At 43.7% G+C, this 27,717-nt stretch overlaps 1 protein-coding gene and 1 long non-coding RNA gene across 3 annotated transcripts in view; one reads left to right on the forward strand and one right to left on the reverse strand.

The window, feature by feature from the left end:
* The window catches only part of LOC138768571 (hemicentin-1-like), a 54,612-nt gene that overhangs the window by 6,704 nt on the left and 20,191 nt on the right, over nucleotides 1-27,717 (reverse strand). The window contains exons 7-14 of one of the 2 annotated variants that reach the window (XM_069946484.1): nucleotides 26,672-26,774; nucleotides 21,770-21,860; nucleotides 20,201-20,283; nucleotides 11,231-11,331; nucleotides 7,487-7,591; nucleotides 4,774-5,139; nucleotides 1,200-1,496; nucleotides 319-348 (exon numbers count right to left, since the gene is read on the reverse strand). In XM_069946484.1, the coding sequence (XP_069802585.1) occupies nucleotides 319-348; nucleotides 1,200-1,496; nucleotides 4,774-5,139; nucleotides 7,487-7,591; nucleotides 11,231-11,331; nucleotides 20,201-20,283; nucleotides 21,770-21,860; nucleotides 26,672-26,774 (1,176 nt within the window). Of the gene's footprint in view, nucleotides 1-318; nucleotides 349-1,199; nucleotides 1,497-4,773; nucleotides 5,140-7,486; nucleotides 7,592-11,230; nucleotides 11,335-20,200; nucleotides 20,284-21,769; nucleotides 21,861-26,671; nucleotides 26,775-27,717 lie in introns of both variants that reach the window. The other variant, XM_069946483.1, reaches the window with a different exon arrangement.
* Nucleotides 15,680-18,178, forward strand: LOC138768866 (uncharacterized). The gene is made up of 3 exons (XR_011359171.1): nucleotides 15,680-15,769; nucleotides 16,001-16,077; nucleotides 18,065-18,178. It is a non-coding gene; the product is annotated as an uncharacterized lncRNA (long non-coding RNA).

Raw genomic sequence — 27,717 nt, forward strand, 5'->3', positions numbered from 1 at the left:
AACAGGGTCAGCAGTTTGGACATGAATCACAGCTGACAAATCCCCTTTAAAGAATAGCTTTTTCTACAATAAAATCTCTAGTAAGTCAGCGTTTCCTCTTTTGTCGAGTTCTTGACTGTTTTAGTGCATAAGTTCTAGTATTTTTAGTATTTGTGGAAAAGATAAATGACAACCACAATGTCCTCTGTGACCGCTCCCCAGTCATCCCTCAGCCTTCATGATGGTAAATATAACATTGATTCATCCTATGTCCTTAGTCATTGACTAGACCGAATTTCCACAGAATCAGCTTCATATGATCTGATATTATCGATTTACCTTCAATGATGATATTCATAGATGGAGAATCTGGGAAAGGTAAAAATAATAATAATAATAATAATAATAATAATAATAAAAATAATCAAACTTTTACATTGCTGCAATGCATATACCCCATATACCCGGACGTGCAGCATCACCCACCATCTTTATGACTGGCAACCCCAATAAAACTCTGTTTATTCTTTTTTTTTACTTAAAGGGGAACTTCATGGAATTAATTTTCTTTCTCTCTTTCTCTCTCTCTCTCTCTCTCTCTCTCTCTCTCTCTCTCTCTCTCTCTCTCTCTTCTCAAATTGACTGGTGTTAGAAAGTTATATAGATTTGTAATTTACTTCTATTTAAAAATCTTAAGTCTTCCAGTACTTATCAGCTGCTGTGTGTCCTGCATGAAGTGGTGTATTCTCTCCAGTCTGACACAGTGATCTCTGCTGCCACCTCTGTCCATGTCAGGAACTGTCCAGAGCAGAAGAGGTTTTCTATGGGGATTTGCTGCTGCTCTGGACAGTTCCTGACATGGACAGAGGTGGTAGCAGAGAGCACTGTGTCAGACTGGAGAGAATACACCAAGTCCAGTAGGACATACAGCAGCTGATAAGTACTAGAAGGCTTGAGATTTTAAAATAAAAGTATTTTACAAATCTGTATAACTTTCTATTTTTGTTTTCTAATTCAAACCTTAGCAAAGTAGAGAATGAAGGAGAAGCAGTAAGACAGGAAGAGGATGCTAAAGAGGATGTAGTAGTCACTTGACACATTAATTCCTCTGTAGGTTCCGTCTTATATATTGCACAGTCATACAGTGTATAAACCCATTGTATTACCCCTGTATTAGCTGTTAATCCCAGTAAAGTGATGTTATGATGCATCCGACTTACATTCAATATTCAGAGTCTTCTTCTCCGATGTTACCAGGTTATTTTTGAAGGTCACTATGCAGTTTAAAGGGGACTTGTTGTACGATTTCCTTGGTATAAAGGTGATATTGGAATGGAAGGTTCTGGTGCCATCTCCGTGCTTTATATCATACATCTTCTGTCTAGAACCAGTTATGGATCCTGCCCATGAAATCCGTGGGATTATATTCCGGCATCTACCAGGACTTGTGCAGGTCAGAGTCACCTCCTTCCCATCCTGGAGCCTTTTGGTAGAGATGGTTGGCTTATCTGTGAGAGCTACAGAAATTTAAAAGAAGGTCAAAATTCTTCCTATAGGTTTAAAGTGTTCACAAAAAATAAAATAAAATAAAAAAATAAATAAAGTTTTTATATATATATATATATATATATATATATATATATATATACCGTATATATCTCAAACCAACTGGTGTCAGGGAATTATAATTTACTATAAGTATTTATAATTTACTTTTATAAGTCTATAAGTCTTCCAGTAATTATCAGCTGTTGTATGTCATGCAGGAAGCGGTGTATTCTTTCCAGTCTGACACACTGTTCTCTGCTGCCACCTCTGTCCATGATAGGAACTGTCCCGAGCAGTAGCAAATCCTCATAGAAAACCTCCTGCTCTCCCGACTGGAAAGAATACCACTTCCTGCAGGACATAAAGCAGCTGATAAGTACTTGAACACAAGACTTTTTAATAGAAGGTTGTTTTTTTTTGTGATCTACCCCTTTAACCTTCATTCTGGGCTGAATATTCACTATAAGGCTTCTTTAGAAAGGATCCCTTTAAGAGGATCTGAAGAGGAATTGCTAGATGAGAAGCTGAAAACAGCAAGCGGGGCTCCATGTTTTTCACTAGGTAACAAGAAAGTCATGGGATGTAACACTAGCTGAGGCAGAGGCAGCATATCATCCATAAGGGAGGGATATTCCCATGTAGCTATTGAGAACCAACATGCCCTGTGCCAGATTGGGTTACATGATATCACATATGAACAGCTCAGTGTTTGGAGGTTCATTGGAGATTGAGCCTGACTGATATTCTAGAAGAAAGCGGAAATCAGCCACAAAGGTCTGGACATAGACAAGAGCATCAGAATCAGGACCTGTTCCACTCTATTAGGGCGGGTTCACACTACGGAATTCTCGTGGACAATGTCCGCGGAATTCCGTCAACTGTCCGCCCGCACATCTGGGCGCCTTTCCGCCGGCCCCATAGACATTATTCTATGGGCCAGCGTATTCCGCTATACGCTGAAAGAAGTGTCATGTCACTTCTTTTAGCGGATCGCGGAATACGCCGGCCCATAGAATGGTGTCTATGGAGCCGGCGGAAAGGCGCGTGCCCCTGCGGGCGGACAGCTGACGGAATTCCGCGGACATTGTCTGCGAGAATTCCGTAGTGTGAACCCGCCCTTAGTCAGAAAGAGTGAATATAGTTGGGTTCCTCCAGCTTAGTGACGGTGATAAGAGGAAGGATCCCTGTATTCACCTGCCACAGTGTTTGCCTCTAGGATATGTAAGCCTGGTTTTGGAGACTGTTACCAAATAATAGAGATTGTCACTATTGGTCCAACATCTGAACTACCTATAATACAATAAGTATATTTTAATCACATTTCTGTTTTTTGCCACTGTAATGTTTCAAAGGGTATTCCGCTCAAACATAACTTTTGATATGGCACAAGCAGGGAAGATAGGAAATGTGAAGCACTCCCCGATTTTGTAGTCTACAGCGGTTTATTTCAACACATTAACACAGGCAGGGTAATGGTGGAACAGGTGCGGGAGCATTTCTGCTTTTGATATGTTGCTGCTCGTAGTAAGGATAAGAATTCCTTCCATACCTGTTATTATCTATTCAGTCTCCTTCCCCCAGTTATGAGCTGCTGCTTTCTGCTGAAAACACTAAGATCTGTGTGTGAGCTTTTCTCTCAGTCTCCCCTTCCTCCCCCCCTCCCTTTTGAGACAGCTGATGTAAACGAGTCCCTATCTGAAACATTGTAGCTTCTTTGTAATGCCAGGAGGGATAATCACAATGAGTTCACCAGCAACATGACCTCAGATTAACCCTCCCGCCATTACAAAGAAGCTACAATGTTGCAGATACAGCCTGATAAGGACTTGTTTACATCAGCCTACTCATAAGGGAGAAGGGGGGGGGGGGCAGAGAGAAAGGCTCGCACACAGATTTGTGTGTCTTTAGCAGAAAGCAGAAACTACAAGAGATATTTTTCTTTTTATGAGTAGATTCTCATCTTATTTGCCTCTTCTAAGTGCTGGCATTGTGATGCCTTTAGTTGATCCGATGGTCGACAACACACGGACTCAAGGGACAAAATGGGTAAACCGCCCTCAGGAATACTTTCTTATTTTAATATCACCGGGGGTATCTCTTTGGCCAGCTATATGGCTTGGCTGTCCACCTGGAGGTTTTTTTTTATTCAGCTGTTATTTTTTATGTACTTACTAACATGTTATTTTAACTAATAAAGATAAATGTTCATTTCAGGACTTTATTCACTATGTCTGAATGGGAAACATTCTACATGTTACTAAATATGACCCATCTCAACAAGTACAGGTGAACACCCTGCAACTTTTTTTTTTTTTTTACTTATCCGTACTCTGTTCAGAAGTATTATGTAATGAAGAGCTCTTCCCTTCAAGCTCTATGTCAAATCTCTTTTTCTCTACGGTAGAATGTAAAGAAGTCCATGTTTTTCCCCCTTAAAGGGGTAGTGCGGTGTTTAACATTTATTCCCTAAAAAACACACATAATGTAATGTGTGTTATTTAAGTGAATGGCCCCCTTCCCTGTGTTTCCCCCCAACCCGGAAGTCTGGTGCGGTATACGTACGTATTTGCTGTTGACCCCGGCCGGCATCTTGGGTTGACGGCGTCATCTTCGGGAGGCTGGCCGGACCGCTCAAGCCGTCCCTCATGCCGCGTCATCAGCTGCTCAGCCGCGATTGGCTGAGCATAACTATGACGTCGAAGACCCAAGATGGCGGCCGGGGTCGACAGCAAATACGTAAGTATAAATGTTAAACTCCGCACTACCCCTTTAAGGAGCCCCAAAATATGACAGGATATTTAGTAAGATAACTTCCCCAGAAGGAAGTTCCTCCACATTGTACTGGTGAGAGATTAAAACCCTCAAAATAGCTGTCTATGTGTGGGTCGCTTCTTCTTTTGGGGAATTTTCTGGTTTAACTCATTAAATCCCTAGTTATGGTCTAAGGCTTTCTAAAGGAGCACAAGAACTTTGAAATTTGGAATTTCTTAATTCCAAATCAAGAAATTTGCAACAGCTACCTACCTGGAGCATATAAATGAGCCCTTTCCATCCAGAAACCATGGTAGACAATCTTGAAAAGGGAGTCAACACACAACTGTTATCTGATAGTTTTTTGGAAAAGTCCAGATCTATGGTCATTGACCGTCCACCATAGCCTCCAAGTTACTGAAGACACGTTGACATTATGGAAACATCTGTCACGTAATCCAGCATTTCACATACGAGCACAATAGTTACACTCACCTGTCACAACCACAGAAGGAAAGATGTCCGTATAGGTCAACTTTGTTGGAATATCCACCATTCTGAAAGCGTAGAGACTCTCATCTTCTTCCAGCGGTTCTTCTATGTAATATGAACAGTCTCCGCTAGTCACATCTCCTATCAGGTAGAAGCGTCTATTTGTGTAATATATACCATTTACTCGAGAGGCAACCACGATAGATGATTCTCTGCTTATTTTAAGCCAGTATCCATTAGCGTGTGTGGTTAGACTTATTTCTGTGGGCACAGAGAACGTGCAGGGAACGTGAACACATAGACCTTTCTGTACACGGATGGTTTCATTGACTTGGATTTTATATCCGGGAGGCAGTTGGCAATTGGCATCTGTATTAGGAATAGAGAACATACATAGACAAAGATATTTTGTTACACATCATGTTATAGATAAGTTGGGACAATCTTGGGAATTTCTATAGTTATGATGACAACTATAGGTAGAGCAAAGTTGAAGGTGCGCACTTAAAGTGTCACTGGGTCATGGAAAAATTTTTGACATGTCATAGAGATACGTAGAAAAAGAGATCCAACAGCATCCATTGATGAAATCAAGTGTTTTTATTCCCATATCAGGGTACATTGGAGCTACGTTTCGACCCTTGGGTCTTTATTAAGCATGCTTGACAAAGACCTAAGGGTCGAAACGTAGCTCCCATCAACAGATGCTGTTGGATCTCCTTTTCTACAGTACAAAACAACAGGTACACTTCAAAGAATAAGCGGTTCGATATGATTAACATGAACTTAACAAAGTTTAATTATATTGTACCTGTTATTTCAATTCATATAGGTCTCCATGGATTAACCCTTCAGAGTGGTGACAATGAGATGTTAATGTTCTATCGGAGTCACTTAGAGAAGTATTAGTCAATCATTTCTAGCCCAGTACCCCACATCACTAGATGTTCCAGTCAAACACCCCCAGTAATGTGATTGGTTATAAATAATGACTAAATAAAAATAAGATCACTCTGCCGCCATAGGCTCTGTATAAAGTCTCCGGCGATATTTGATTTCCAGACCAGATCCAAATAACAATGTGACTGATCTGTAGGTCCCAGTAATAATGTTCGAGTAATGTCAAAAACAAACGCCCTGTTAACTCGATAATAATAATAATAATAATAATAATACTTATAATCAGATACAGTGCCCTTTGTAGCCTGAAGCAGTACCTCCTGTTACCATTATTCTAGCCCTCTTCACCAATAATAATGTCCCCTACAGCCAGTAACAATGCCTCCTTCCCTAATAATGCCCCTTCTCCAGTAGCAATGCCCCCTGTAGCCATCAATGATGTTCCACTCCCCAGTATTAATGCCTTCCGTAGCCAGATAAAATGCTTCCTGTAACTGGGGATGCCTCCTGTTGCCACATACAATGCCCACTGTAACCATGTATGCCCCATGCAGCCAGGTATGCCCCCTACAGTCACATATGCCCCATGCAGCCAGGTATGCCCCCCACAGTCAGGAATATAACCTGCCACAAAGTATGCCCCCCCCCCAACCAGAAATATAATCTGCAACCAGAAATGTTCCCCCTACAACCAGATATGATTCCCTCTATAGCCAGGCATGTCCTTGTAGCCATCAATGCACCCTGTAACCAGTAGATCTATCAAATGCCCCTTTTAGCCGGGTATACTCTATGTAGGCAGGCATGCCCCTGTAGTCACATATGCCCCTGTACTCAGATAATAATGCAGGTTGAGAAATGCAGATAGCAAGGAGGCCACAATGAAATGTTTATACCTAGAGATGAGAGAACCTGGAGCATGCTTGAGTCCATCCGAACCCGAACTTTCGGCATTTGATTAGCGGTGGCTGCTGAACTTGGATAAAGCCCTAAGGCTATGTGGAAAACATGGATATAGTCATTGGCTGTATCCATGTTTTCCAGACAACCTTAGAGCTTTATCCAAGTTCAGCAGCCCCCGCTAATCAAATGCCGAATGTTCGGGTTCGGATGGACTCAAGCATGCTCCAGGTTCGCTTATCTCTATTTATATCCTGTGCTAGATATTGCTGTTATATGCTTGTGCTGGTGCCCCCTGCTGTTTGTTTCCTTCTCACAATGGCCACCTCCTGTCAGTGCTGATGGTCGCACATGCTCAGTAGATTACTCCTATTAAATTGATCCCTTTTTCTATACCAGTGGGGCACTGATTCCTGACACAGTGCAGCCAGCGCTCCAGCGATCACTTCTCACCGCTATGTGTGGGGATGTTTTCAGAGGGAATAAGGGTACCCTCCTCACACACTTTTTGTTTGGTGTTTTTTTCCATGTATTGTTTTTTTTCTGCCATTTTTTGTAGTGTTTTTGACTTTGTGTGAATAATCTTTTTGGTGGTTTTTGTGTGCTGCATTTTTTTCCCCTCTGTTATCACATGACAACAAAAAGTGACAAAAATGGCAGAAAAAAAAATGCCATACGCACAGCACAAACAATCTTATTGAAGTCTATGGGAGAAAAAAACGCCACAGCCTCAGCATGCTGCATTTTGGAAAAACTGTCACAAAGCCTCAAAAACGCCAGAGAGGAGAGAAGTATGGCACCCCAAAAATACAGCATGTGTGGAAGGCCGGTCATAAACTTCCATTTACCTCTAGCTAACATCTGGCTGCTGGCGTTTTTGCAAAACCACTAATACATGATAAGAGATCATACTTACAGATCCACAGTTGAAATGCGGTAAAGATGAATGTCCAATAATCTACAAAATTCCAGATTCTTGAAAACCTCATATTCTGTGTTCTGTAAATGCATTCCCTAGGGGCTGGGGTAAAATATATAGAACTAAGCAAACATTCATATACAATTGCAATAAACAAATAATAGAACTGCTAATATAGGAAGGCTGGGGTCACATAATGCAGGAAGGATAGGGTAACATAATGCAGGACGGCTAGGGTCACATGATACAGGAAGGCTGGGGTCACAATGCAGGAAGGCTAGGGTCACATAATGCAGGAAGGCTGGGGTCACACAATGCAGGAGGGCTGGGGTCACATAATACAGGAAGGCTGGGGTCACATAATACAGGAAGGCTGGGGTCACACAATGCAGGAGGGCTGGGGTCACATAATACAGGAAGGATAGGGTAACATAATGCAGGATGGCTAGGGTCACATAATACAGGACGGCTAGCGTCACATGATACAGGAAGGCTGGGGTCACAATGCAGGAAGGCTGGGGTCACATAATGCAGGAAGGCTGGGGTCACATAATGCAGGAAGGCTGGGGTCACATAATGCAGGACGGCTAGGATCACATGATGCAGGAAGGTGGGGTCAAATAATACAGGACGGCTAGCGTCACATGATACAGGAAGGCTGGGGTCACAATGCAGGAAGGCTGGGGTCACATAATGCAGGAAGGCTGGGGTCACATAATGCAGGAAGGCTGGGGTCACATAATACAGGAAGGCTGGGGTCACATAATGCAGGAAGGCTGGGGTCACATAATACAGGAAGGCTGGGGTCACATAATACAGGAAGGCTGGGGTCACATAATACAGGAAGGCTGGGGTCACATAATACAGGAAGGCTGGGGTCACATAATGCAGGAAGGCTGGGGTCACATAATACAGGAAGGCTGGGGTCACATAATGCAGGAAGGCTGGGGTCGCATAATGCAGGAAGGCTGGGGTCACATAATACAGGAAGGCTGGGGTCACATAATGCAGGAAGGCTGGGGTCACATAATGCAGGAAGGCTGGGGTCACATAATGCAGGAAGGCTGGGGTCACATAATGCAGGACGGCTAGGATCACATGATGCAGGAAGGTGGGGTCACATAATGCAGGAAGGTGGGGGTCACATAATACAGGAAGGCTGGGGTCACATAATGCAGGAAGGCTGGGGTCACATAATGCAGGAAGGCTGGGGTCACATAATGCAGGAAGGCTGGGGTCACATAATGCAGGACGGCTAGGATCACATGATGCAGGAAGGTGGGGTCACATAATGCAGGAAGGTGGGGGTCACATAATGCAGGAAGGCCACAGGCCAGGGTCACATTATGCAGTAGAGCTGGGGTCATATAATGCAGGACGGCTAGGGTCACATGATGCAGGAAGGTGGGGTCATATAATGCAGGAAGGTGGGGTCACATAATGCAGGAAGGCTGGGGTCAGGGGCGGATTAACTTTACCATAGGCCCCGGGCTGTTCACCAGGCCTGGGCCCCCCCACCCCACTGTAACTATGGCAACACTAGCCTGGCGTTCATAGTACAGGACAGATAATGTCATGATGTCCTGATTTGTGCAAAATTGCCATTAAAAAAACTGTAATTTTTTGCAAATCATGGCAGAAGTGTAGCCAGGAGACAGTACACCACTGAAAGTGTAAGTCTTTTTGGGTGGTCATGGGCCCCCCAGGAGCTCAGGGCCCCGGGCTGCCGCCCGAAACACCCCTATCCACTACTGGCTGGGGTCACATAATGCAGGAAGGCTGGGGTCATATAATACAGGAAGGCTGGGGTCACATTTTGCAGGAAGGTGGGGTAATATAATACAGGAAGGCTAGGGCCACAACATAGGGTCACATAGAAAAAAACTGGTGTACTTTAATATAATTTTTAAAATCTGATTTTATTTATTTTTTTCAAGCAGAGGGGTGCAGAGTATTTTAGTTTTGCTGAAATAATTCATCAGTAAGTAATTCCAGGGTGTGTGCACACTAATAAAGGGTCAGTGTAGGGAGTCGCAGACTGGGCAGTTGCCCCCAGTTTTCCTGATTGCAGGAGCCCCAAGACCCCCCCCCCCCCCTTTTTTCCCCCAGCAGTGTATAGTGGTTTCATTTTGGGAATTAAATTGCCCTATGCGTCAGCGTTACACAAAATCACTAGAAGGCTTTTCAAGATATATAAGAAATAAGATTATGACGAAGGAAACTTTTTTTTTTTATAACTCTCTGCTAGTATAACATCTTTAACCCCTTAGCGACCCCTGACGTATCTGATACGTCATGGTGCCGCGGGGAGAGTTCAGAGAGGGGTCCGCTCTGAAAGGCACTGCTCCCGGCTGTGATCTGCAGTCGGGGAGCGCCTCTATTAGCCGTCACGGGTCCCGTTGCCGCAGCGGCTAATTAAGCCTCTAAATGCAGCTGTCAAACCTGACAGCTGCATTTAGCTGCTTAGCTCCGCACGTCCCTGGTGTCTAGTGGGTTGCATCGCGGGGGGGGGGGGGGGGGGGGGGGGGGGGGGGGGGGAGATCCGTCCTTCTGCCCATGCTGGGCCTCAGCGTCGCAATCAATGACACTGATCCCGGCTCGGCAATAGATTTCTGTGACCTGCAGCAGGCCAAAGCAATCTATCACCGATCTAATGGAGAGATCAGTGCTGTGTATATGCAAGTCCCCCGGGGGGGGCTTCTAGTTAATGTAAAAAAAAAAAAAAAAAAAGTAAAAATGTTTTTTTATTAATAAAAAATCCCCTCCCCTAATAAAAGTCCAAATCCCCCCCCCCCCTTTTCCCATTTTATAAATATAAATAAATAAATAAACATATTTGCTATCGCCGCGTGCGTAATCGCCCGAACACGGTAAACGGCGTCAGCGCAAAAAAATTCAAAAGTGCAAAATTACGCATTTTTGGTCACATCAAATCCAGAAAAAATGTAATAAAAAGCGATCAAAAAAATGCATATGCGCAATCAAGGTACCGATAGAAAGAACATATCATGGCGCAAAAAATGACACCTCATACAGCCCCATAGACCAAAGGATAAAAGCGCTATAAGCCTGGGAATGGAGCGATTTTAAGGAACGTATATTTGTTAACAATGGTTTGAATTTTTTACAGGCCATCAGATAATATAAAAGTTATACATATTATATATCGTTTTAATCGTAACAACTTGAATAACAAGTCAGTTTTACCCCACGGCGAACGGCGTAAACACGAAACTCCCTTAAATGAAAACAAATTCCTTTATTTTTACATTTTACTGCGCAAATGTTTTTTTTTTTCCGGTTTTGCAGCATATTTTATGGAAAAATAAAGTCTGTCAATGCAAAGTACAATTGGTGTCGCAAAAAATAAGGGCTCATGTGGGTCTCTAGGAGAAAAAAATGCAAGTGCTATGGCCTTTTAAACATAAAGTGGAAAAAACAACAGGGCAAAAACGAAAATTGGCTTTGACCTTAAGGGGTTAATATTTTATGCAACACCCCAACAAAAAGTTGTTTTACAGCTCCCTGGCTCCCCCACTTTCGGAGCCTTCCTTTTTTCCTAAAATGCTGCTGGATACAGTTCTTGAGTGACCATTAAGAAGGGGCAGCTGTTTACCCTCACCAGCCTGATACTGAAAGGAGGGGAAAAGAAAAACTTTTGACTGGATTGTCCCTTTAAGCCTTACACGATTTAACCAGCAGTATTATTAACAGCCCCCTAATCTCCCATAGTTTTCTTACCTTGAATTATAAGGACATAGAGTAATGCCCATCCTCTGCCGCTGTGTATAACACGGTGCTCCTTGTCCTCTCTTGGGTCTTGTGGACATCCGGATCGTAAACTGCTGGTAACATCAAGTAAAATGTAGGCGAAACCTTAATGAATTGCGAAACTTCCCTTGTCTTCTACTTATCCGCCTAGTCTTGCAACAAAAACTATTACTCAACCATATAACTGTAGCTATGATCATAAAGTCCTTCATTTCATCATTGTCTTTCTGTTCATTCCAGTAATATTACAGATAAATCTGTCCGAGATGGAGTATCCAGTCACTTCCGTGTTTCTATTACACTTGTATGAAGTGGCCCCCATGTATTATCAGCCATCCATATACGGCTGCTTTCCGCTGTAATCTTGCTAAATAGAAACATAGAAACAAATGATTGTCGGCTAAAAAAGCCCCCATGATCCAACTGTTCTGTCCTTTAGTATTTCCCTTATTATTATCTTAGGATAGATATATGTATATACCAGGCATATATATATACACTCACCGGCCACTTTATTAGGTACACCTGTCCAACTGCACGTTACCACTTAATTTCTAATCAGCCAATCACATGGCGGCAACTCAGTGCATTTAGGCATGTAGACATGGTCGAGACAATCTCCTGCAGTTCAAACCGAGCATCAGTATGGGGAAGGAAGGTGATTTGAGGCCTTTGAACGTGGCATGGTTGTTGGTGCCAGAAGGGCTGGTCTGAGTATTTCAGAAACTGCTGATCTACTGGGATTTTCACGCACAACCATCTCTAGGGTTTACAGAGAATGGTCCGAAAAAGAAAAAACATCCAGTGAGCGGCAGTTCTGTGGGCGGAAATGCCTTGTTGATGCCAGAGGTCAGAGGAGAATGGGCAGACTGGTTCCAGCTGATAGAAAGGCAACAGTGACTCAAATAGCCAAGCGTTACAACCAAGGTAGGCAGAAGAGCATCTCTGAACGCACAGTACGGCCAACTTTGAGGCAGATGGGCTACAGCAGCAGAAGACCACCCGTTACTAGCATGGTGTACCTAATAAAGTGGCCGGTGAGTGTATATACAGCCCAGCATACCATTATATATACAGCCCAGCATTATATATATATGCTTTCCCTACCGCCTGGTTGCACTGGTGATTTTAAAGTGTCCCTTTTTTTTTTCCGGAAATCAATAGTACAGGCGATTTTAAGAAACGAAAAAGCCCCCCCCCCCCCCCCATCTTCATGGCTTGCTTATGGAGAGGGGAGGGGTGGAGAGAGATGAGGCACCAAAACAGGACAACAAAGAGTTAATCTACAGTTAATCACCCGAGTATCTCCTCTGACGGTCAACACTGACCTCTCAGACCTCTGGATACCGCTGTCACCCACCTCGGTGTTGTGTAATCCTTTGATCTCTGCTCTCTATTGCCGACTAACTCCCTCCTCCCCCCTCCCCTCTCTATAGAACAGACAGGGTTGTGTCTAATGCAACAAGTCACAATTTCCTGATATTTTGCAATGAATGGAAAAGGGGGGGGGGGGGGAGAAAGTCTTTTTAGATGCAGATAATGGCATGTTTGCCTAATAAACCAAATTACAAAGTTTCTTAAAATCACCTGGACTATTGATTTCTGCCCCCCCCCCCAAAAAAAAAATATGACAGTGACTCTTTAAGACAGTCAGACACATCTCTTTGTTCAACTTTAACCTCTTAACGACATAGGGCGTATATTTACGCCCTATTGCCGGTAAGGGAGTTCAGAACGGGGCCGCGCCGCTCGTAGCCCGGGACCGCAGGTATTATCGGGCACGGTCCGATCGCCGTGCCCGCTAATACAGTAATCAGATGCAGCTGTCAAACGTGACAGCTGCATCCGATTACAGGATTCAGCTTATCCCTGGTGTCTAGTGGCGGAGATCGCCTCCCCGGGACGTTATCCCGGAGGAGCGATCTCCGTTTCTGAAGCCTTGCGGGGACCGCTCCAAGATGGCGCCGTCCCCGACTCGGCACTCGTTTACTTCCGGCTGCAGCAGCCGAAAGCAAACGAGTGCCTATCTCATGGATCTCTGAAACATATCTATGCTGCAGAGATCTCTATGAGAGATCAAAGCACTTATACTAGAAGTCCCCCAGGGGGAATAACCCTAACCCCAGGGGGAATAACCCTAACCCCAGGGGGGCTTCTAGTATAAGTGTAAAAGTAAAAAAAAAAAGTGTTGTTGTCAATAAAAAGCCCCCTCCTCTAATAAAAGTCAGAATCACCCCCCTTTTCCCAGGTTATAAATAAAAGTAAATAAATAAATAAACATGTTTGCTATCGCCGCGTGCGTAATCGCCTGAACTAATAATTAATCACATTCCTGATCTCGTACGGTAAACGGCGTCAGCGCAAAAAAATCCCAAAGTGCAAAATTGCGCATTTTTGGTCGCATCAAATCCAGAAAAAATTTAATAAAAAGCGACCAAAAAGTCGTATATGCGCAATCAAGGTACCGATAGAAAGAACACATCATGGCGCAAAAAATGACACCTCATGCAGCCCAATAGACCAAAGGATAAAAGCGCTATAAGCCTGGGAATGGAGCGATTTTAAGTGACGTATATTTGTTGACAATGGTTTGAATTTTTTACAGGCCATCAGATACAATAAAAGTTATACATGTTATATATCATTGTAATCGTAACGACTTGAGGAACATATATAACAAGTCAGTTTTACCCCAGGGCGAATGGCGTAAAAACACATTTCCCCCAAATAAACAAAATGAGTTTGTTTTTTTAAAATTTCACCACACATTTATTTTTTTTCTGGTTTCGCAGTATACTTTATGCAAAAATTCTGCCTGTCATTGCAAAGTACAATGAGTGACGCAAAAAAATAAGGGCTCATGTGGGTCTCTAGGTGGAAAAATGCAAGTGCTATGGCCTTTTAAGCACAAGGAGGAAAAAACTAAAACGCAAAAATCGAAAATGGCTCTGTCTTTACGGGGTTAAACAGGCAGGTTCCTCTGCAATTTCAGCCTCTGAAAACACTGTAGGTAACCCATGTAACTACAGGCAATACTGTGTCCAGCCAGCCTGTCATTGAAATTAAGGAATTAAGGACAGTGCACAGGATTTTACATACAATGTGTGATGTCATGAACATGTAATTTCTTATATTGGTATTTCAGTCTGCCAGAATTCACACCAAATACTGCAACTTCAGTTCGGACCGGAGATGTGTCAACTGCTGGGATGGCTAATCCTAGAATTTTTATGGAATTTTGAATAAAGGAAGAATGTTTTATTCTAATAAAATAAATAAACAAAAATATTTTTTAGTGTTCCGCAATGCTGGGAGCCCTACTGATTATGATAGCGGGCGTCTCATGTCTTCCCAATTTAATGAGGTTGGGAATCAATCACTGCATGTTTCCACTCTATTCATCTTTATGAGTGTACATCCGACTCTTGACAACATCTCTTAGGGCCTCATTACTCAGATCCATAATCTGCTGAATCAGATCGATTTGGCAGATAGATCAGCTGGTGACAACGATTATGGACTGATGGTGTCTTTTGATCCTGACCTAATATCATCATACACCATCCACGTATCGCTATGTGTAACAGTGATGCACTGCCAGCGGCTCATGAATATGTACAGAAAATAATAAAGTATATATGTTACCTCTGTCACTGTGTATATACAGTACACTCACCGGCCACTTTATTAGGTACACCATGCTAGTAACGGGCGTTCTTCTGCTGCTGTAGCCCATCTGCCTCAAAGTTGGCCGTACTGTGCGTTCAGAGATGCTCTTCTGCCTACCTTGGTTGTAACCAGTGGCGTAGCTACAGGGGTCGCAAAGGTCGCGCTCGCGACCGGGCCCCTAGCCAGGGGGGGCCCGGCCCCCCCCTCGCCTCACTCGGTACTTGTGTATTGCTGCAGCTGCTGTTCGCATAAGAACCGAGAGGAAGGCTCTGGCACTTCCTGGTTCCCACAGTGCATGCTGTTTGCTCACCTCTCCTCTGCTCAACCCCCCTTCTCCTGACGACCAATCATTGGAGAGGAGGAGGGCCAGGCACAAGCTACCATGAGAATTCTTCCTGCCCCTGCATTGGCCATCCGCAGGTATGTTTTTTAAAATGTTGAGGGGAGATACTGTGTATAGGGGCTGGGGACATGTGCATACTGTGTATAGGGGCTGGGGACATGTGCATACTGTGTATGGGGGATGGGGACATAGGCAGGAGCTGGGGACATGTGCATACTGTGTATGGGGGATGGGGACATAGGCAGGGTCTGGGGACATGTGCATAATGTGGATGGGGGATGGGGACATAGACATAATGGGGGAGATTTATCAAACATGGTGAAAAGTGAGACTGTCTCAGTTGCCCCTAGCAACCAATCAGATTCCACCTTTCATTTCCCATAGAGTCTGTGAGGAATGAAAAGTGAAATCTGATTGGTTGCTAGGGGCAACTGGGCCTGTTTCACTTTACACCATGTTTGATAAATCTCCCCCAATGTGTTTAGAAGGCTGGAGGGGTAGGCAGGGACTAGGGACACATACTGTACCAAGAAGGGGGGGGGGATCATTGCACTATAGAAGGGATATTGAGGAGAAGGCAGGAGGGACACTGTGGCTGGGGGAATACTAACAAGGAGGGGGAGTGCTATGGATGGACAGCATTGGCACATATGCTTGTGTGTGTGTGTGTGTGTATATATATATATATATATTATTATTTTTTTATTTTTTTATTTTTTTTTCTTCAGAGAAGTGCTAGATAGTCTAGACTACCTTTCACTGGTCTGAAGAAGACTCAGCGAGACATCTCTGATTAACAACTAAAGTAAGTAGAATTTTTAATTAGTGATGTCACGATACCAGAATTTTTAGTTCGATACCGATACCAACTTTTTTTTTTCAATGCTCGATACCAATTCGATACTTAAAAAAATAATATTTAAGGAAAAAAAACAAAAAAAAAAAACATAAGAATAGAAATGACCCCCCCCCCCTCCCCCAGGTTCAGGTCAGTACGAACCAATTTATGTTCCCTAATTTTATTACTTTAAAAATAAAGTCCCCATTATTTAAAATAAATAAAAACTTGCCCAACTCTGACTCACTTTTTTTATCTCTCCGCCTGTCTGGCTGGGGGGTGAGGGGCATTTTTTGTGCTGTGATCTGTAGTTTTATTTAGTACCATGTTTTTATGGGGTACTGAATTGGGTGGTTTCTGCACTTTCTCGGTATACCGTGCGTGATCAGGAAAGTGACAGGTAGTATGGACAATAACACTTCAGCTGCCAGGGATGGGGATTGTAGTCATGTAACACACAACTGCTATCAGGTGGGAGGATGGGGGTTGTAGTCATGTAACACTTTAACAATCAGAGGGTGATGGGGGTTGTAGGCATATAACAGACACCAGCCAGCAGGGGGGATGATGGGGGCTGTAGCCATATAACACACACCAGCCAGCAGGGGGGATGATGGGGGTTGTAGCCATATAACACACACCAGCCAGCAGGGGGGATGATGGGGGTTGTAGCCATATAACACACACCAGCCAGCAGGGGGGATGATGGGGGTTGTAGCCATATAACACACACCAGCCAGCAGGGGGGATGATGGGGGCTGTAGCCATATAACACACACCAGCCAGCAGGGGGGATGATGGGGGTTGTAGCCATGTAACAGACACAAGCCAGCAGGGGGGATTATAAGGGTTGTAGCCATATAACACACACCAGCCAGCAGGGGGGATGATGGGGGTTGTAGCCATATAACAGACACAAGCCAGCAGGGGGGATGATGGGGGTTGTAGCCATATAACACACCAGCCAGCAGGGGGGATGATGGGGGCTGTAGCCATATAACAGACACCAGCCAGCAGGGGGGATGATGGGGGTTGTAGCCATATAACACACCAGCCAGCAGGGGGGATGATGGGGGTTGTAGCCATATAACAGACACCAGCCAGCAGGGGGGATGATGGGGGCTGTAGCCATATAACAGACACCAGCCAGCAGGGGGGATGATGGGGGCTGTAGCCATATAACAGACACCAGCCAGCAGGGGGGATGATGGGGGCTGTAGTTTTACTATTCCTGGTGTCAGGGCATGCTTACCGGTGACCTGGATTTGTCTGTGATCTGCAGGTTACAGCCCCCCTCCCCCTCCCAGTCAGAGTCAGGCCGACTGTAAACCCCCCACATTGTGTCTGCTCCGGAGTCTCCTGCCGGCCCCGGCCTCCCACCTCCTCACACTCCTGCCGCCCCCACCACCTCATAGTCCGGTGCAGATGTAGTGGCTGCATCTCCTGCCGACCCCTGCTCCAGCCTTCTCCTCTCCCGGACACCGCCTCTTACACATTCATTTTGCACCCTTGTGGCCCTTTTGACCCTTCAAAATATAAATGGGCAATGACTGCACATTGCCCTGTGTAATAGGTGATGTGCAGCCATTGGCCAATTTATTTTGAGGGTTCAGAAGTGAGGTAACAGTGTTTTCTGACTGCTGGCCTTGTAGTGGTGATTATCTGTCTGACATTGTAATAGTGATCAAGATTCATCAATCTGTCAGAGACGAAAATGAGATGTGTTTTTATTTCAGACAGATAGCAGCCAATTACAGCTCAGCTTTCATTCCTCAGAATGGGCTGTGATTGGTTACCATCTGTCTGAGACAAAAATGTGTCTTGATTTTTGTCTTGGGCTGATTGATAAATCTAGGTCAATGTATGGACTCTCACAAGGTACAGATCTGACATAAAGAAAAAAAAAATTCAACACTATTATTAGCAGACCTAACTATTTATTTCCTGCTCCTAGGTCTGCCACCATGTGTCCTCCCAGTAACCAGGCCTCTCCAGTTTAAAAATAAAATGCTACTGTCCTTTTACTTAATAACAACGCTCTTAAAGTATTAAACTATATACAGCATGAGATATTAGCTTTGTCGTAATTATGGGGGGTGGTTTTGCGGGTGATAGTGTGCGTGCGTGTGTGTGGAGGGGGGGGGGGCCCAGATTGACCTCTTGCACTAGGGCCCATGAGACATTAGCTACGCCCCTGGTTGTAACGTTTGGCTATTTTAGTCACTGTTGCCTTTCTATCAGCTGGAACCAGTCTGCCCATTCTCCTCTGACCTCTGGCATCAACAAGGCATTTCCGCCCACAGAACTGCCGCTCACTGGATGTTTTTTCTTTTTCGGACCATTCTCTGTAAACCCTAGAGATGGTTGTGCGTGAAAATCCCAGTAGATCAGCAGTTTCTGAAATACTCAGACCAGCCCTTCTGGCACCAACAACCATGCCACGTTCAAAGGCCCTCAAATCACCTTTCTTCCCCTTACTGATGCTCGGTTTGAACTGCAGGAGATTGTCTTGACCATGTCTACATGCCTAAATGCACTGAGTTGCCGCCATGTGATTGGCTGATTAGAAATTAAGTGGTAACGTGCAGTTGGACAGGTGTACCTAATAAAGTGGCCGGTGAGTGTATATTACATTACTGATCCTGTACTGATCCTGACTTACATCCTGTATTATACTCCAGAGCTGCACTCACTATTCTGCTGGTGGAGTCACTGTGTACATACATTACATTACTGATCTTGTACTGATCCTGCGTTACATCCAGAATTATACCCCAGAGCTGTACTCACTATTCTGCTGGTGGGGTCACTGTGTGTATACATTACTGATCCTGTACAGTTACATTCAGTATTATACCCCAGAGCTGCACTCACTATTCTGCTTGTGGGGTCACTGTGTCCATACATGACATTACTGATCCTGTACTGATCCTGAGTTACATCCAGAATTATACCCCAGAGCTACACTCACTATTCTGCTTGTGGGGTCACTGTGTCCATACATGACATTACTGATCCTGTACTGATCCTTAGTTACATCCTGTATATACTGCAGAGCTGCACTCACCATTCTGCTGGTCAAGTCACTGTGTACACGCATAATTGTTCGGTTATGGTAAACAGTCAGCAAGTTGCTTTTCAAAACATTCCCACTTTTTCTATAGATTATTCTTTTACCGTAAAGAACATGCATTATGAAAAATAGAACACACACACACATACACACACACACACACACACACACACACACACACTAGTCTATTGTGTTTTTGTGGTGTGTAATAAATTAGGATTGTTTGTTTATTGGGTTATATTATTCTATTATTATTTTTTTAATACAAAAATAAATACAGTACAGTCACTGATAATACATAGTATAACAATGACATAGTCATTATAGTACATGATAACAGCATTGACTGTGTCCCATTGAAGTGGCCAGTTTATATACAAGCAGGGACATAGTGCACAGGGGTCCTGCAGAATGGTAGCCTAAAAATACTAGTGATTCCTTCTCTTTAGGGCCCGTTCACGCTGAGCAAAACTGGCGAATCTTCTGAGCCAAACCTGTGCCACGGAATCCGCTTGGAATCCTGCCTGCCCTTCTGTCTCAATGGGATGTATTGCGTGCTTCCACTCTCTGCTCAAAGAATTGACATGTCAATTCTTTGAGTGGAGCGCAGCAAAGGGCGGAGTTCTGTTCGTAACTTTCACCTGTTTTGCTCAGCGTGAACAGGCCCTTATTTATTTTTCCAGTGAGCTAAAAATGTTCAGGTCTGTTGTTAAAACTGGACCATCAATGTATCATGTAATTTTGCTGTGAGATCACAGCTGTATTTCCATTGGGTAATCTACATTGCGGCAAGACAGGTGGGTTTTAGTCTGGTAAGCTGCGGTGACATGACAAATTTAGCTTTGATATCACCAAAGTAAATGAAGATGAAGGGGCCCGTGTACTGTCATGCAGAGGGGCCCTTGCTCTCAGCGTCCACCCTTGTACAGAAACTATTTCTTGATTTCCGCATATTCAATTTCAATGTTTTCTGGAATTTTATGAGGTTTTATCTTAGAGAAATTAATGACGGCATACTGCATGTCTTCTACATTCATGTATACAGAGGCATTGCTGTCATCCTGGACAGAGCTGCTCTCCACCTCTTCTGTGTTGTTACCCTACAATAAAGACAAGGGGAATTAATATTCCGATGTAATCATGCTTACTCATCTGTCCTTCATATGGTCCCAGTAACATCTTAAAGGGGTTATCCATGATTAGACAAAACACAGCTACTTTTTCGCAAATATAGCGCCACCCCTGTTGTTAGGTTGCGTGCGGTATTACACTTCAGCTCCATTCACTTCAGAGGAACAGAGTTGCAAAACCCACATTCAAACTGAGGACAAGAGTGGTGCTGTTTTTGGAAGAACTTTATGAAACATTAACTTATCAAAGTGATTCTGAGAATGTTCTTTTTACAAAATGAACTTCATTTTACTGCAAAATTGTGGTCGATAAAATGACCTTTAAAAAAAAAATGTCCATTTTATAAGGTTTGAAATTCTCAGAGCGCAACAAAGATTGTCACGCAACACAAATGAAATGATAATTCACATTTACAATATGTCTACTTTATGTTGGCGGTATTTGGTAAAGGTGCTTTTTACTGTTTGGATGTTGAAGGGCTTAAAAGTTTAGCAGACTTTTTTTTCCAGTACAGTAGCAGTGGCGACAATCATGTACAGTCACAAGGTCAATGATCAGGCACAGCACCAGGGGACAGAAGCCCTGATCAGGTACAGCAACAGGGGAACGGGCGGCCATCGGATACTGCAACAGGGGACAGGAGCCACGATCAGGTACAGAAACAGGGGAACAGTCAGCGATCGAATACTGCAACAGGGGACAGGAGCCAAGATCAGGTACAGCACAAGGGGTGACATTAGATATTGCAACAGGGGACAGGGGTAACAATCAGATACAGCAACAGGAGGACAGTGGCTACGATTGGGATATAAAGGAGTTAATTTGTCTTTATAATTTTTTTTTTTTTGTATATATTGTGGTGTGGTGCTGTTCGGCACTCCTGGCTCTAATCTCCTCTCGCACCCAATGGGGGCAACCAATCACAGCTACAGTATCCTCGGCTGAGGCTTACAGTGATAAATTCCTGGCTGGTGTCTGTCACCAGCTCCTGTCATCAGCTTTTTTAGGGAATCTGACACTAGGTTTATGCTGCTCTAAATGAGGCCAACATAAAGTAATAACAGAAATATTAAACAGAACAATATATTACTTACAACATTCTGTAGAGACATTCTCCTAATTTGTGCCACACCCCTCTCCCCACCCTCCAACTGCTGATTGACAGGTGACTGGCTATACACAGCATGGATAGATAACTGCCAATCACCATCTGGTGGGCAGAGTTTTCTGTTTCTCATGAATATCCAGGACAAATGAGCACATGCACATAATGCAGAGGACTACTTATTGTCCATGTTATTCAGGAGGATATCTCCGAATCAGCTGCACAGAACAATGTAAGTGACACATCATTCTGTTCAGCTTCTCTGTCACTCGTTTATGCTACTCTTAGGCTACGTTCACACGTGGAATTTTTTTTTCTTTAAGTGGTTCTGATATATATCGTCCACTTACATAGAGATGCGGTCCTGTGTTGCTATAAATCACATTGCAGTCGTTCTCCCTGATCTCCTTGTTATCTTCTTTTTTATTTGTCAACTTCTTCCTAAAGAGAAGAAAAATCCAGTCATCCACCAATCCTAATATTTACCGCGATCATCAATGGTTGTGCCAGTTTTCATATTCTGATTTACAGATCAGAAAGAATGGAGCAACTATAATATGACAGCCGATCCTTTTTTCTAACCCTGCATTGATTTTTATAACAGGAGTAGCCTCATTAAATGTATAACCTAGTGATATGGCTTTGACCCTAGGACCAAGTTCTGGTAACAGTATTACATCAATGGCAATCGTAGTGAACAGAAGGGTTTGAGAGCCACATGTGGTCCCTGAGGCACTGAATGGAGAATACTGCTCCATAGAGTTACACTGTTACACCAATAAGAACAATAAGAACCCTTTTCTTCTTGAAAGTTAAACAGATTTTTTTTTTCCCCCCAGAAACAGCACCACTTCTATTAATAGGTTGTGTCTGGTATTGCAGCCCACCTCAACTTACTTTAAGGGGTACTCCGGCCTGGGGCTTTTTTTTATATGGCCGGGGAGGAGATGGCTGAGGACAACGACGTCCACTCACCTCCCCGGTTCCAGCGGCGGGTCCGGTCCCCGCTGCCCGCCCGCTTCCTGGTGTCTGACGCAGGCTCGATACGTGACATTTCAAGTGCGCTCAGCCAGTCAGTGACGGAGGTGGGATTCCGCCTCTGTCACTGACAGGCTGAGCGGAATTGAAACTTCACATCTCAAGCCCGCGTCAGACACCAGGAAGCGGCCGGGCAGCGGGGACCGGAGCGCTGCGATACGGAACCCGCCGCTGGAACTGGGGAAGTGAGTGGACGTCGTTGCCCTCAGCCACCTCCTCCCCGGCCATATATAAAAAAAAGCCTCCAGGCCAGAGTACCCCTTTAAATGGAGATAAACCGATGTATCCTACATGGACATAAATGGTGCTGTTTCTTATACCTTAATTATAACAGTCCTGTATTCCTCAAATTATTATCAGTGTATTGTCACCAAATGCACATTACTAATAAAACTTCAAGCGTAACTGTCATGTTTTTTTTTTATTGCAGAAATCAGTAGTATAAGCGATTTTAAGAAACTCTGTAATAGGTTTCATCAGCCAAAAAAGCCTCCTTCTGTACTCAAGAAGCAATTTCCCAGCCTCCCCCCCTGACTTCTTATCTGTGCATTATCAGGCAAACACGTCTTCATTACAGAGAAGCCAGAAAGACGGGCTCTGCTCTCTCCATTGTAAGCCTATGGAGGGGGGAGGGGCCGAGGGAGATGAGGGAGCAGGAAGAGGTGACATGAAGGTCAGCTGTTTCTAGACTGTCTGGGCACCTAAACCGCTAAATTCAGGTGTCAGAAAGGTCAGTGCTTATCTATGAACTTACTGAGAGAAGATTGCAGGGTGTTGTGCTGTGCAGGACTGCTCCGTGCTCAGTCACTCCTAACAGCCCCTCCCCTCTCCATAGCCACATAATGGAGACAGAAATCCTGCTACATCTGCAGTGAGGGGGGAGGCTGGGAGATTGCTTTTTCACTACAGAAGGAAACTCTTTTAGTACATAAAACCTATTACAGAGTTTCTTAAAATCGCTTGTACTGTTGATATTTAATGTTTTCAGAAAAATGACCCTGAAATGACGGTTACGCTTTAAGGCTGGGTTCACACGCTGTAACTGTGCGGCTGTATTTTTTATGCGGCTGTAAATGTGCGGGTGAAACTCCGGCCGTGGGAAAAAATAGACATGCGGCTCAAAACATACGGTCATTTACTTGGAAATCTGGTTCAACTAAAAATAACAAATAAAATGTTAAGAAAGTGATGGAAACACCTCTGGATGCATCTGGGAAAGCAGGGAAACAGTTTACATGAATCGCTCTTACCGGGGTTTGCGATCCTCTGCAGTATAGCCGATGTCTCTCATGGTTAATATATTGAATTAATAAAACACATTTTCTGTCTAATAAAGTCCCTTTTATTGTTCAATAATTAAATGTAAACGATTCCATCATTTTGCAATTAAATATACTGTTAAAATAAATATATATATAAATAAATGTATATTTATATATATATTTATTTTTTGACAGTATATTGAATTGCACAATGATGGATTCGTTAGAATTAAATTATTGAACAAAGAAACTGAATTTATTTAAACGAAAATGTGTTTTCTTAATTAAATATTAATTAGTACAGGAAGCTCTATAAGCCGTTAATTCATATGCTGGCAATAGAGCTTTCTGTACTAATCATCACTTTACTTTACTCAAAACATCAAATGTTTCTTCTAATTATGTTGTGACAATAGCATTATTAGAAGAAACATTTAGAATTATATGTGCGCTAAGCTGATTGGCTGTTCGGCTGAGCGCACATATAATGAGCCGGTCCGCAGTACAGTGACTTCATTGTGCTGCGGACCAGCGAAGAGACAACATCAGGGTGAGTATAGAGCTCTCCTCACCCCCTCCCCAGCACTGCACCCCTCCCAGCAAGGAAGGGGGGTCAGTTAACCCCTTCCTTGCTGGGATGGGTGCAGTCTGACATCAGTCTGGCCCCCCGGGGGTTAAGGGGGATGCAATACATCCTCCCTTAACCCCTTGGGGGTCAGACTGTAAGCAGCGATCTGTAAAGATGCTGCATACTGTAAGGAGCACAACACCGCTCACAATGATGGGTGTTGTGCTCCTGTTTGTGTTTTTTTTGTGTGTTTCTCCCTTTTTGTTATTCAGATATCGGTATCCTGGGGATTACGTCGGATTCCATGGACTACGTCGATGACCAGCGGTAGTTCTTTGAATTTTTTAAATAAAATGGTCAATGAGGGGTGTGGGGGTGTTTTTATTTGAATAAACAAATTTTTAAACTTGTGTCTTGTCTTTATTTCTTTACTTTTTAGACTTAGTAGTGGAAGCCGTCTAATAGACGGAATCCATTACTAAGTTGGGGCCTAGTGTTAGCCGGTATAAAATGGCTAACACTAACCCCCTATTATTACCCCAGTACCCAATGCCACCAGGGGTACTGGGAAGAGCCGGGTGCCAGTGGTCCCGGAGCGTCAAAATTGGCGCTCCTGGACCGGGCGGCAGCAGGCTGGTAATATTTAGGCTGGGGAGGGCCTAAACCAATGGCTCTTCCCACCCTGGTGTTACCAGGCTGCTGTCGTTTGGTTTTTAACCCGGCTGGTTATAAAAATAGGGGGGACCCTATGCGTTTTTAATTTATTTAAAAAAAAAAAAAACGCATAGGGTCCCCCCTATTTTTATAACCAGCCGGGTTAAAAACCAAACGACAGCAGCCTGGTAACACCAGGGTGGGAAGAGCCATTGTTTTAGGCCCTCCCCAGCCTAAATATTACCAGCCTGCTGCCGCCCGGTCCAGGAGCGCCAATTTTGACGCTCCGGGACCACTGGCACCCGGCTCTTCCCAGTACCCCTGGTGGCATTGGGTACTGGGGTAATAATAGGGGGTTAGTGTTAGCCATTTTATACCGGCTAACACTAGGCCCCAACTTAGTAATGGATTCCGTCTATTAGACGGCTTCCACTACTAAGTCTAAAAAGTAAAGAAATAAAGACAAGACACAAGTTTAAAAATTTGTTTATTCAAATAAAAACACCCCCACACCCCTCATTGACCATTTTATTAAAAAAAACATTAAAAAAACGCTGGTCATCGACGTAGTCCATGGAATCCGACGTAATCCCCAGGATACCGATATCTGAAAAACAAAAAGGGAGAAACACACAAAAACACACAAACAGGAGCACAACACCCATCATTGTGAGCGGTGTTGTGCTCCTTACAGTATGCAGCATCTTTACAGATCGCTGCTTACAGTCTGGCCCCCAAGGGGTTAAGGGAGGATGTATTGCATCCCCCTTAACCCCTTGGGGGCCAGATTGATGTCAGGCTGCACCCATCCCAGCAAGGAAGGGGTTAACTGACCCCCCCTTCCTTGCTGGGAGGGGTGCAGTGCTGGGGAGGGGGTGGGGAGAGCTCTATACTCACCCCGATGTTGTCTCTTCGCTGGTCCGCAGCACAATGAAGTCACTGTGCTGCGGACCGGCTTATTATATGTGCGCTGAGCCGAACAGCCAATCAGCTGAGCGCACATATAATTCTAAATGTTTCTTCTAATAATGTTATTGTCACAACATAATTAGAAGAAACATTTGATGTTTTCATTAAAGTAAAGTGATGATTAGTACAGAATGCTCTATTGGCGGCATATGAATTAACGGCTTATGGAGCTTCCTGTACTAATTAATATTTAATGAATAAAACACATTTTCTTGGAAATAAATTCAGTTTCGTTGGTCAATAATTTAATTCTAACGAATCCATCATTGTGCAATTCAATATACTGTCAAAAAATAAATATATAGATAAATATACATTTATTTATATATCTATTTTTTTAACAGTATATTTAATTGCAAAATGATGGATTCGTTAGAAATAAATTATTGAACAACGAAAGTGTCTTGATTACAAATAAAATGTCTTTGATTAATTTAATATATTAACTATTAGTGGCATCGGCATTCGGCATCATTGCCGGCTATTTTTGAAGTATTCCGTACGGACCGCCTGTCAATCCTCGGCCGCATGTCCAGCCGCAAACAATGGTCTTGTTCATTTTTTACGGGTCCGTTTACGATAGGGCCGTAGATTCAGAGATAGTGTGCACTGTGCAGCCGCATATCCTATACTTCCCAGCATACACACGAACCATCAAAAATACCGCGGCACAATTACAGCCGCACATACAGCCGCACTCTTACAACGTGTGAACCGAGCCTAAGTATGATAAAAAAAATAATATATATATTAAAACTTACTTTTTGAAAAGATGTACGACGAAGAGACTCCCGATAAGCAACAACACTATGACAATGACACAACTGGTGACAGCTATTATCTTAGTGGTGGAGTGTGAGTAAGCTGAAAAAGAAAAAAAAAAACAGCATTTATCATTAAAAAAAAATAAAATAAAAAAATAATATATATATATATATATATATATATATATATATATATCACGTGTCATTAAACAGCCTCACTCTGATCTAAGGGTGCCCTCACACACAGATGTTTTGTGTTTTTCTGGCCCTCAAAATAAATGCCAATGCAGTGCATGGCAGTTTTTCCATGCGTTTGTGTTTTTCTGTCTTTTTTTTTTTTTTTATATTTCGGCTATGTTCACACTACGTAAGTTTTGTATTGATCACGGTCGTTGTTGCCGATTTGCAACAACGTCCGTGATTAATACGAAGCTTACATACTGCTGCAGTCTATGGAATCCCTGCCGGAGTGTATACACATAGGGGGACATGTATGAAAAGGCGAAAATGACTTTTATAGGCGCAGATGGGGCGTAAACATATTTGCAAATGGTATTCTTGCGTATATATTGTTTTCGTACCGGCCCCATCTACTCCACCTTCACCAGTGGGGTGGAGAGCGGGCGTTACGGGGTGTGCAGCTGCACGCAGAGGGGGCAAGGCCTCTGCGTGTGCCACATTTATAATTTTTCCGGTGGAAAAATGATACTGAAACCTAATGCGCAGTGCGCCTCTACATAAATCCCCTGAGCTCCGGCACTGCGGAGATATTTGTAAGCCCGGCGTAAAAAATTACGGATTTCATAAATGTCCCCCATAGTATACATTCTGGCCGGGATCTCTAGCTGTGGCGCAAAAAACTGACATGTCAGTTCTCTGTGCCGCTATTCAGATGCGAATAATTCGTATGCGGGCGCCCACTGATGCGCCCCCATACTAATTCAGCAGCAGTGAAGATCATCCGCCAAGTACTGCAGTATCGGTCAGGATGATCTTCTCTGGTACCGGCCCTTCTGTGACCCGGCTGGGTCACAGAACGGCCG

Source organism: Dendropsophus ebraccatus, chromosome 12 (assembly GCF_027789765.1).
Source record: "Dendropsophus ebraccatus isolate aDenEbr1 chromosome 12, aDenEbr1.pat, whole genome shotgun sequence".
Classification (NCBI taxonomy): domain Eukaryota; kingdom Metazoa; phylum Chordata; class Amphibia; order Anura; family Hylidae; genus Dendropsophus; species Dendropsophus ebraccatus.